Below are 12,328 nucleotides of genomic sequence, written 5' to 3' on the forward strand. Positions count from 1 at the left end.
TTCCTAAGAACTTACTTTTTGATTCCCAAAATGCAATGTTATCATCTGGGGTCCCTAACTTCTGGGAGCTAATGCCTGATGATCTGAGGTGGAGCTGATGTAATAATAGAAATAAGGTGCACAATAAATGTAATGCGCTTGAATCACCCCAAAACCATCCCATACACCCTGGTCCGTGGAAAAGTTACCTTCCACAAGACTGGTCCCTGGTGCCAAAAAGGTTGGGGACAGCTGTAATTTAAGTGTTCCTCTGGCCCCACTATCATTTCACTTAACCCCAGACAATCTCTGGGCCCTGGACCTTATCTCTGTATCATATTTAAACATCCGAGTGCCATATCCACACAAATACCATAAACACACTTATTTTCATATGTCTCTTTATCTTGTCATACACAAAATTCTCAGCATTTCTGGATTAAGCCCTGGAAACTTGGGCCAGGAGATGAAGAAGAAGGAGGCACGCTCCCTCGGCGGCACGGCAGGTCCTTTACTGTCTGAGCCGCCAGGGGAGCCCCTGACTTTCACAGCACATCTAATTACAACAAGACTTTTGACATTAAACTTCGGTAGTTACGCTTTTTAGAAACGGGGGACATCTACTTACTGTGCTTCTTCAGAAGACTCTTGTTTTATTTTTAATGTTCTCTTTGTGACAGGTATTTCATCTGAAAAACAGAGGTTTTGGAAACATTATATTTTCCTAAGTGGTGACATGTATTTATGTAGATGAGTAGCTGTAAGTTTACTGTTTGTTCCATACTTTCCAATGTGAGAACTTAATTCTAGTGTCTAACACTGTCCAATGCCAGACTTACAGATGTAACTCATATATAATGAGATGCATACATTTATATGCAAGATCAGAAACCAGCTCTATGAGTATAAAATTCTTCAAGGTCACTAGTGGATTTCTAGCTAGGAGCTTAAAGCTTAATTTCATGGCAAACATGATTTTTAAAGGAATGAGAATGAAAATCATTCTTCTATTTAGATTTTCTATGTAGGTTTTATAGAGCAATTATTCTCCCCCAGCCCAATATCAGGATCAATATGCTCTACATGTTATTTTTTTGTCCCAAAGGTTTGGGTGAATTAACTCTCTCCAGCAAAACCAGAGTTACAGGATGCCAAAGTAATTTAGACCTTAGAACTGTTTTGAAATTAAGAGGCAGTGATCATTAGCATCTGCCCTTTTTATTCTTCCAGTAATCAATTCTCTTACATAATGTGTCTTATGGTTTTATAACCACTTTCTTCACTCCTCTCTTTCAATATTTGAGAGATTTTTTTTTTTTTAGAAATAGCATTTGCAAGAAATACTGGGTCAGTCAAAAAGTTCTTTCGGGTTTTCCATACCATTTTATGAAATAATCCGAATGCATGTTTTGGCCAACTCAATACTAGCATTTAATCCTTTTTCTTTTGAATCAGCATTTCTCTGTCATAGGAGATCTGTAAAACAGTGCCCGTGGGCTTTTGTCTTAAGCTGGGGAGGCATATTTATAGAGCCAATTCTACTTATCCTTCCTTGGGGGCTGCCCGAGTGCTTCACTAGAGAGTAAGAACATTCACTTACAAGTGAGCACTCATTACACAACTTGCTATGAGTGTACAAAGCCTGCAGCAGACACTTGATTAGTACTGGCAAATTATGGAAACTAAAACCAGAACATTTATTGCAAAAAAAACCACAAAAAACAATCCAACTACATATATATACTCTCTTAGTTAGTCCATACAAGTTTAGATTTGATGGCCAGGAGTTTTATTTTCCATTTTTAATGTGAAGACAGTGAATAAATCATTCCAGCTATTGTTGGGATGTGAGCCTTTAAGAAGTTGGAAGGAGTGTGATCCCTGATGAAGTTCAATTATCAGCTCCTTTCAAACCAAGGCTTTCCTTCATTTATTGTTCAGACTGAAGCCTGGGAAGGGACCTTTGCCAAATTACAAACAGGGGTGGGGGAAAATTATTGGGGATAAAGGAAGGAAATGACCATTATATCTATACCAGCTGAGCCAGGAGTCAGTACTCGTAGCAGTCATCTTAGAACACAGAGGTGCAGGATATTTTTAATTGCATAGCCTGTCACTGAGCTTCCCTGCGCAGCCCAGCATCAGGAATTCTTCTGTGTCTTTAGGGACTTTGTGGAACCCCAGGCACCAGGCGCCAGCTGGCAGTGTAAGGCTAATCGAAGGATACCCACGTTGCCCCAGACAGACACTGGCTACATGTGCTGGGCTATCAGTGGGAATGGTAAACGAAGGCATTACAGACATGAAACACCTGAGCACAGGTGAAGACAGGTACAGACACACACACACACCACAAGTATCACAGATACCGGCTTTCTTACCCAATTCCTGATCTGTGGGGTAGCCATGGAGATCCTGACTGTGGTTTCCCCAGTCCTCCTGTGAATACTCCTCCATAGTGCTGCCATCTGACTCCAGCTCCTGGTACAAGCCACTACTGTTAATAAGTACAGGCTGGCAGGGCTGAGCATCCCATCCTCCCTGACCAAACACCTGTTCCAACTGTTCAAATGTGTAACTGCTCTTTCTTTTCCCAACACCATGTTCTTTCACCCGACTGTAACACCTGCGAAGGGTCTAAGACACAAAGTCTTTTGTTATTCCTTTAAAGCTGTACTTCCTCTTCCAGGTACGGACCACAGATATTAATTACTATTAGACAGACACGGACAGACAAACACAGACACATTGTTACAGGAATGCTAGATTTTAAATTCATTATTATATTAGAAAAAAATGACTAATTTAGCATTTACTCAAACATGTTATAATTCAAACAATTATTTTGCAATTAATTATCCATTAAACAACAAGAAACATTACAACATTATTGCATGTATCCCGTACACATATTTTTATACCCCCACCCCCATTTTAAAAGAATAAGGAAAAAAAAAAAGAAAACAAGAAATACCAGCCAGCCAATAGGATGCACACCTGCCACAGAAAAGGAAGAGCCGCTGTTGTGCCCAGAATTTGGAGAAAGTGAGGGGAGGGGGGACAGAAAGAGGAATTTCCCAAAGCAAAGAATGTGCCCTTCCTTACTCTCGATTAAGAAAGAACATAGGGTAAACACAATTGCCTAAATGAATTAGCTAGGAAAACAAATTACTTACACAGTCCACACTCCTTACTAACTCACTCTGACTTTGGGGCAGTTGCTAGAATTGAATTTGAAAGAGATCAAATCAATAACACTACAGATGCTATCTCAATCATCAAGAAACAACAAGACACTGATACCAACATCTAAAAATCAGCCAGTGATAATACTAGCCTATTCTACCAACTCAAACTGCCAGCCAAACACCAACAAGAGAAGCCAATAATTTCTTTTGGGGTGGGGGTCACAGAAAGTGAGGTGGAAGGGTGTTATTTCACTTCTTTTTCTGCTTCGTGGTACAGAGCAAATAACATATCCTTATGCAAGTCCACAGATAAAACCTGTATAATTTTATTACCTTGCACAACCCTTCAACCTGCTTCATCGTCTTCCAATGCATATTTCTGATAATTAACCCAGTTCCTTAGTTTAATGGTATATCTTATGCTATCTTACATATTTCAAAAGATAAATCAAGGATTTAGTCCCAGGCCTTGCGCCTCAGTTCCAAATTTAGTTTAATTATATTCATTCTCTGTCCCGTCTCTGCCTCCTTTTGTTCCTTTTCATCTCCTTTCTACTTTACTGGGTTTTACTCTTGAGACTTTTCATGGCAGACAAGACTCTTTTTCTCCAAATGCTTTCAAACTCAACTGTGCCAAACTAGCTTACCTTAGACTTAATTTACACACATCAGCCAAACTGAATTTCTCCTGAATGTGAGATGACTTTCCATAAGCCAATACCTCACCTACTCTCGCCAAAATAAAACAACTCTGAATAATCTTTATGGAGCCTCCTCGAAAGTTCAGTACCATTAAATCTCAGTTGACAAACTACAGGAAGACACTCTGTCAAACACTGCAGATCTCTCCCTTGAGGCCAGAAATCCAGACAGGCAAAGGGAATAATAAACACAAAACACACATGACGATCTTCCTCCGACACAGAGCAGAGATTAAGAGTCGTCCACCCTGAAACCAGCCAGCCTGTCCCCTGCATAAGCACCTGCCTCACTCTTCCTTTCTGGAGATTTCTTTTGGTACATGAAAGGATGCCTTAAAGAAGTAAGGTTTCTGATCATACACTCTTTAAAAGTGTTCCTTCTTCCTCTTTGTAAAGGATACTCACAAGTACATAACACACAACTTTCTGGAACAAATTGGAAATGAACCTGGGAAATGTGTCATGGGCAACTCTTCAAATGGGAGGGGACAAATGCCTCCAGCTGACCTCATGTAACTTTCTATACCCCATTACCCGGGACCCTCTGCCCTCCTTGCGGGAACTGGAATTTGAATTGCAAACATCTCCTGCCAATTTATTTTTATCTCACAATGTCTACTTTCTGCCTCCAGGAACACCCCAACTGCTCTTTTCAGCTCCTCCAAGGACCGTAAATGGAGAGTCCCAGCCTTGTCCCTCTCACCCTTCCAAGGCCATAAATGGAGATGGAAACCACACCACTCAGCGCTCCCTACTTGCTGGCTGCCTGGAGCATGGCTCTCCACACACAAAGAACCCCCACGGATCTGTCGCTGAGGGTCACTTCGGAAGTCAGGGAGTGAAATTAACACTCCTCTGAAGGAACGCGCCACACTATGTGACCAAGGCGTGAGCAAAGCGACCAATCTTTGACACTACATTTGGTGGGAAGCTACAGAGAAGATTTACTTTCTTTGAAACCATCTAATCGAGCTTAACATTTCACTTCTTCTGTGTATGAATAAGGAAACCAGCAGTGTTTAAGGGTTCTAGATATGGAAGAACAGTCAGATGATATATTTTATATTCCATCAAAAAAAAGTCTAACAGATCCTGTCACCTCTTACTTTGCAGTGTAATTTTGAAATATACTTTAGTAGTGTAATATGCTGAAATGTAAAATACCTATTAGGCGTCTGAATGAAAAATGTTTGGTGACATCTAAATCCATAAGATGGGAATTTGATGTATCGAAACAATGTTTAAAAGATTTCCAACTCTCTGGAGACATAAATACACAAAAGAGGTGCGTTCTGGGTTCAGTAAAGACCACAGATCCAAGCAGAGGCTGTTTAAAAAGCATATATCAACTGAGATAGAAAACAAAGAAAGAAACATCAGCTTGACTGCTACTCTAACAAACACTGGGATTTAGATAAGCGAGAGGGACTTTAGAAATGCAGGAAAAGGACATACGGAGGCCTTCCAATTCTTATCATCCATAATAAACCAGAAAAGGTTACACTTTCCACACTCTAAATGATTAACCAAAGCACAAAGATTGTATGTCTGTATCAACAGTCCTCAATAAACCAACTAAACATCGACTGTGCACCTTAGATTAGATAATGCAATGGTATCTAGGAAAAACTTGCCTCCCATTTTGGAAAGCTGTACCAAGCCCAACAAGAACCTCAATTCAGCTTCCTTCGAGAACCATTTCCTGTTCTACAGAGAAATCTTGTTTCCTTCCTTTCTTCCTTTATATCTCACCCATCTTACAAATTTAGTCACTTGGCTCTAGCATTTTTCAAAAAATTAAGACCTCAGAGAGGAAAGAATTTGCTTAAAATTATTAAAGACTATTCTATTCACAGTGAAGAAGAACACTTCCTTTACTGTTAGAAATGTCCATGGCAAATCTCTATTACTGTCTCCCCCAGGAGTTATGAGATAATACTATATCCTGAGTGAAGTCACACGGATAGAAGAACTAAAACAACTTGACCATGTGGTCGGATCAGAGAAATCCAAAGGTATCTGATTCAGAAGAACTGCCAAGTGAATGCTTGATAAATCCACCATGCCAAGTGTTCAACGACTACAAAAGAAAACCAGAGAGAAGTGAGAGATGTCCCATTACCAAAGCAGGGAGAAAAAATCAGATGGCTGACAACTGACAATTCATAGACAGAGGGAAGGTTTTGCCAAAGTTTAAGATTACAGTGAGAGGAAATGAGAGAATAAAAGATGACATTCATTGTGGATGAATGTAAGGGGAGTCTGGGGGGTGGGAAGCGGGGCAGGTAAACAAAGGCAGGAGCTTTAAGATTGGCAGGATTGGGGGTTTAACGGCAGCAATGCAGAGAGAGACCCAGGGTTACAGTACACGTAACATTAAATACAGTGCACAATGCAGCTATCTTGCCAAAGTAAGTAAATCCAGTATTGGGTTGTGTAAGCAGAGGAATCACATGTAAGCTATGGAGGTGGCTCTTCCTCTCTATTCAGCACCGGTGAGGCCACAGCTGGAACACAGCATTCAGTTCTGGGCATCGAACCAGCTACAAGAGAGGGAAATTGCAGAGTTCAGAAAAGGGCAAATAAAATAATGAAAGGCTTGGAAAATAAGATCTTTAAGTAGGGCCAGTGGTTTCATCAAAGTCCTTCCTGACATTATATAAGCTACTGTGGGGGTCAAAAAGTAAGGCTTCTTTTTATTTCAATGTCCTCCAATTCCTCCTTTGGCTTTCAGGAAGGGGGAAGAATAGAACTCTTCCCTGGTGTGGCAGAGTGGGAAGCAAGCTCAATAAATTACATGGGCATACGCCACCTAATTCTGCTACTGGCTCCATCATTTTCTCAAAATGTGCCCCATTTCATACAATCATAAAATCATCACCATGACAAAACCACTGTTCTAACAGAACTGTCTATAACTGGAACAGGGTATATAACAGGGAGGAATGGAGATAAGGCATAATTGCCATACAATGTTTTGTTTAGAAAACACTGGCATGATCAGTCTAAGATGTCAGATGAAAAATAGTCAAATTGCAGGGAGGACAGCTTAGTTGTAACAGTAGGAAACAATGTTATAAGAAAAAAACAAGCAGTGAAACAGATTTTCAAACGTGGTTGTCAAATTAGCCATACTAGAAATGGCTTACAGTTTATCTTAACCCTCTGCCAACTAAATATGATAAATTTAAGACTCTTTAACCCAAATGATTAAATAAAGGATACACTTATTTGGAAACAAAGTCTTAAAAATCACATACTATATTTCCACAAGCAATAGCTGAAATTATACTAGGTGCAAATCTCTAGTGATTGTTTACAAAAAGTGAGAAAAACAATACTTCAGCCTAAGCTGATGTGTACTGTAAAGCAAAAGAAACAGATCTATCATCTTTTAAACTAAAGCTGCTGCTTTACTGTGTTACAATTAGTTGCTCTTAGTTAATTGAGGCAACAGAACAACACTGAGTTTATTTCAATATTTCTAAGAAAGATTCAGAATGTCTTAAATTAGTTTAATTTTCTTACTGTGAGCACAAAGGTGGTGGGGGGAAGCTTGAAATGGCAAACAACTGTAAAAACATTTCTGCACACAGTAAAAGGAATGTTAAGAATATAGCATAAATTTATATATATATATATGTGTGTGTGTGTGTGTGTGTGTGTGTGTGTATATGTATATATAAATATATATATATAGACAGAATTGTAACTAATGATGAGGAAATCAGTTAAAGCAAAATCCATCTAAGGTCAGTGTAATTTTTACTATCTATTTTCTTAGGTTTTCTGTACATTAAAATTTGGCAAATTGACTTGCCAATCACCTAATCCTTCAAATCAACCTAAGTCATTTAAAACCAACCAATCAACCAAAAACCCCAACAAAAGAAAACCAAAAAACACAGCACTTGTTTCACACTCCCTGGTTCTTAGCACTACAGAAGATCTGGCAAGTGAGAAATCTTGACTCTCAAGACGCCCTTTTCCTCTCTAGAACAGAGGTGCTTTTTTGGGTCCTGGATCCCCTCCCCAGAGGAATACCTGTACAAAACTGTTCTATACAATGTCAAGGGGAACCTGGACTCCCTGAAGAGCTCACACAAGAACCCTGGGTTAAGAAACTGCTCTATGCCACGTGGTTTTTTTCTTCCACCAAAGAATATGTAACATATTAGTCAGAAATCCTAAAATAACGTAGACTTAGTCTGTGTCTTACGTTTTATAAGAGAGGCTGAAGACTGGGACCAATTCAAATACAATTTCTCCAGCTTCCTCAGAATCCTACTCATTTAGATAAAGCAGCCTTACTACTTTCTTTAAGAGGTAAATTAGCAAAATTCCCATTTCTTGAAAGAAACAATTTCTATAGGTAGAAGTATACAAAGGTATCAACTTACTCTTCACAAAAATATAGCACTTTTTCCCTACCTACTGGGAAATAAATGTTTTTCTGTAATGGCAATGAAACAGTAATAAATGATTCATAAGTTATCTGTTCCAGCAGTATCACAAAGTACTTGATCATTCACTATCTGATTAACATATCAATTGAGAGTCTAGGTAAATCACCTAAGGTAACCACTTAGACCAGGGAAATTCACACACCTAGAAACAAGTATAGGAACGTTAAGTCTTGACTACCTTCCTTAGTGGACAATGGCTAAGCCTTAACACCTCCCCACTTTAACAGCCTAAAGACTAAAGGGACTCCAAGGAATAGGCAATGTCTATGGGAACTCAATCCTTAACTCCATGGGATCAAAGTTGATCTGTTATTCCACTGAAACCATCATGGTCAGCAATGCCTTTCTAATTACTAAGAACAGTGGTCCTCAAACTTTGTCCTTAACTCATCTGACTTTCTTGCGGTACTTGATACTATTCATTACCTATACCTGTCACTACTCTTGCCAAGTGCCTCTTCTGTAAAATCGTCTGTGATATAATGATTGACAGAGAGTAGGTGGGGCTGCCCAAGGCTGAGAGAAAACCAGGTTCCAACTTCCAAAATATTACAGAAGTTTTGAATGGAAAAGAACTCAAGATCATCTAGTCCAACTTCCTCACTTAACAAATGAGGAGTCAAGACCCCAAGACAAGCGTTCCTTCAGAAGGGATTTGGCATGTAAAAATTACCAAATGACACTCTAAAATGTTAATGTATCCTAAAAAAGCTATTTCACTTGATTGTAAACTTCAAGGGGCAAAGGCTGTCTGCCTTGTTCCCTGTTTCCTGGAGCCCAGAATAGTGCCTGTCATGTAAGGATTGTTCAATATATGTTTATTAAATGAATTAAGGTAATTTAAAAGTATTAAATCACTTGCAAGAAGGTGAAAATCTTCTTAGCAAAGAAAATGGGGAAACTCACTGTTTAACCATACAATGCATTAAATGTATTAAAAGTCAATAAACCCAAGGTAGGTAGGAGTCCTAAAACCTTTTGAAAAGAGCAGGAGTGGCAAAAGGTATAAAACACAGATACCACCATCATTAGCAGAGCAAATTAATTTCTTCGTAATACAGGAGGACTAACTGCAGAGGGCAAGGCTATTTTAAAATATCTACCATTCCTATTACACTTTTCTTTGGTGGGGAATGGGGGGTGGCGGATTACCTGCCAAATAGAGCTCTGTAAACCCTGTCCAAATTTTATTATTTCTTATGCCTTACAAATTAAATAGTGAAGAATATCTTTGACAGTAGTTCAGTTAAAGATACAAAAGGAAAAAAGACTTGATTGCTTCCTGGATGTTAACAGGGTCAAACACAAGAATGACCACCAGAAACCTTACCAAGAGCTCTTACCTCTCTAGGGCCTCAGTCTTTGTGGGGAACTGCCCAGGATCGAGTTCTATCAGCTGCACTTCATCCCAAATCTGGCTATTAGTGACTCACTTGTGTCTGTATCTGATCAGTGTGTCTTTAGGAGGGAGAAATTCTGGCATAGAACAAATCATTCAGGAAATTTTCTCAGCACATATTCTACGCTTTCTAGCTTCCTCCATGCTAGCAGCTGAGGGTCTTACCCATTCCTAGTAAGAAGAAAAAAGCTGGGCGGGAGGGGGCAACAGGATGGGGAACACGTGTGGATCTATGGCTGATTCATGTCAATGTACGGCAAAACCCACTACACTATTGTAAAATGATTAGCCTCCAACTAATAAAAATAAATGGAAAAAAAAAAAGAAGAAAAAAGCCCTCGAGGACAATACTAATTGTCAAAATTAAACATCTTCCATTGCTCAAGAAACTAAACTCATATGGCCATAAAGCTTTTAACTCTACACTGTCTATAACGGATACTCATAGAAAATCTCATCTTGGTCGCAATACTAGATAAACCATACCTAGTGTGCATGGTCAGGTTCAAGGGCTTCTTTGGGATACAAGTCTTTCTAGATATGGAATCCTCAAGGGTTTCTCTATTTAAGTAAAAAAAAAAACAAACTAGAGTTTACTGAACTACTTAATTATTTCAGATGTAGGCAGCAGTCAAGCAGTCATCAAACCCAGTCAGATAACATTATGTATCTAGAATTTCCCCCACCCCCACCCACCACTTGAAAGGGAAAAAAATCAGTTGTTTCGAAAAGCACTGACTTGGATGAGAGGTTATTTTCATCTGACCTCCTATATCAGCGCTGACGTTGCTACATTAGCATCTCTGTTGAATCTTTTCTCAGTACGTCACATCCCAGGGCACCACCTAAAAGCAGTATTTGGATGATGTTAAAATGGTAGCTTTTATTAATATGTGATAACTAAAAAACACATTCAAGAGAATTATCTAAAATCTATCTAGGATAGCGGTGAGAGCCACTCATCTTTAAAGTCCTCTCTCATACAAACATCCTGCATTAAACACTGACGGCTCCATAATCAAGTGTCTAAAAGTTAAGCATGACACATGAACATGTATACACGTGTTCCAAACATCCTCGGAGCATCATCGTTACAATATTGTACTGCTTCCCAAACACAGAGGTACTTTCTTTGATTCATGAGACCAGTTTTAGGCAAACCAGGCTCCCCTCTGAAAAAGGCCACTTGATTTTGTTTCATAGGGTGACCATGTGATTCTCAATTTTGTAGTTATCTTCTTACTGAAAACTACCATCTATGATGCAAAGATAACTTAAAATATTTTTTTTTCCCATTAGTAAAATTTAGGTATTTGGTTGTGAAAAAAAATAATAATTTGGACATTGAGACAAAATCACCTAAATAGTAAGATTAGAAATCCTCCAGAGATACCTGGGTACAAACATTAGGTTAAGATTCAGTTGACTATTAAAACCTGGTAAATATTAAGTGATTTCAGAAGGGTTTTTTCTTTCTGCATTTACAGGGTATAAGCTATAGGTCACAAATGCATGAAAATAAAATATTTCTGTATCTTGACATATAAACTTTCTATGAAAAATCTGAAAATAAGCCTGCTTTAAGTTTACGCACCTGTCTTTGAGCAACCTGAGCTTACTGAGAAAGTTGTTGGAAACTCAGAAAATCTACTGTAACACTTTTTATAGCTCAGTTGGTAGCATTTTAATATTTTATTCTTACCTTTATGAGGGCTGCTAAAAGGAATTACCATATGAAAAAATGTCTGTACCTTCTACAAAAATCAGACATTTTCCATAGGTGGCTCAATGTCCCATGCAATGAAAGTAAACCATAACTAACATCTTCTCTGTCTCTACCATGTGCTGAGAGTTGGGGTCAGCAGTTTTCATTTATTATTTCTAATTTTTACCATGATGCTAAAAGAGAGGGTCCCAGGAGAGACACTGAGGAGGCTGTGCAGGACATCTATAGCGGAGAGCTCTTCAGAACAGCATTTGTGAGCACAGGATGGGGAAGACAGAGGTGAAGTAACTCATGGCCGCCTCGGAGGTCTTGGTCAATCCTAAAGTGAAGTATGGAATCTGAAAGTAATACTTTAGAACTCCCTTAAGGCAAGGCAGCTGGACTTCTGAATTTCAGCACTGACCAGTCACTGGGTCCAGGCTGCCGGGGGAGAGGGAGCCTAGCCGTGGACAACCAGACATTCCTGGGAGGATTCCTTCAGGAGGATTCCTGAAGCCATCACCACTCAGGCAGCTGGTGGGGGATGCGCCAGTGTCTCATTTCCCGGGGAGGGGTCCGGGCACGGTATTACATGTACACAGAAGATATATCATGCTGCCCTATTTAACAGAAAAGAGAACGAAGAGAAAGCCAAGAGCATATCGAAGGTCACTATCGCAGTGTCCTTCATGAAAATCCATCTTAGGTTTCAAAACGAGGACCTTGTGTGTTTCTCTTCTGCAGGCAATGAAAAGTACAGAAAAATCACTGTGTTTACCTTTTTGCCATAGTTGCCAGGAAGTTCATAGCTCATTTTCATATTTAGCTGAAGTAACCACATTTACCTGGGTTACTGCTATACTCCCTGCACTCTCTTGATTTCTCACTTC

At 39.3% G+C, this 12,328-nt stretch overlaps 1 protein-coding gene across 12 annotated transcripts in view; it reads right to left on the reverse strand.

The window, feature by feature from the left end:
- The window catches only part of MSANTD2 (Myb/SANT DNA binding domain containing 2), a 30,970-nt gene that overhangs the window by 4,988 nt on the left and 13,654 nt on the right, over positions 1-12,328 (reverse strand). The window contains exons 1-4 of one of the 12 annotated variants that reach the window (XM_070457332.1): positions 10,220-10,406; positions 6,276-6,411; positions 2,361-2,460; positions 608-668 (exon numbers count right to left, since the gene is read on the reverse strand). In XM_070457332.1, the coding sequence (XP_070313433.1) occupies positions 608-668; positions 2,361-2,436 (137 nt within the window). In that variant the 5' untranslated portion in view covers positions 2,437-2,460; positions 6,276-6,411; positions 10,220-10,406. Of the gene's footprint in view, positions 1-607; positions 669-2,360; positions 2,617-2,783; positions 9,664-10,219; positions 10,407-10,499; positions 10,579-12,328 lie in introns of those variants that run through there. The other 11 variants (XM_070457331.1, XM_070457330.1, XR_011484336.1 and 8 more) reach the window with 11 other exon arrangements.

This window comes from Odocoileus virginianus, chromosome 28 (assembly GCF_023699985.2).
Source record: "Odocoileus virginianus isolate 20LAN1187 ecotype Illinois chromosome 28, Ovbor_1.2, whole genome shotgun sequence".
Classification (NCBI taxonomy): domain Eukaryota; kingdom Metazoa; phylum Chordata; class Mammalia; order Artiodactyla; family Cervidae; genus Odocoileus; species Odocoileus virginianus.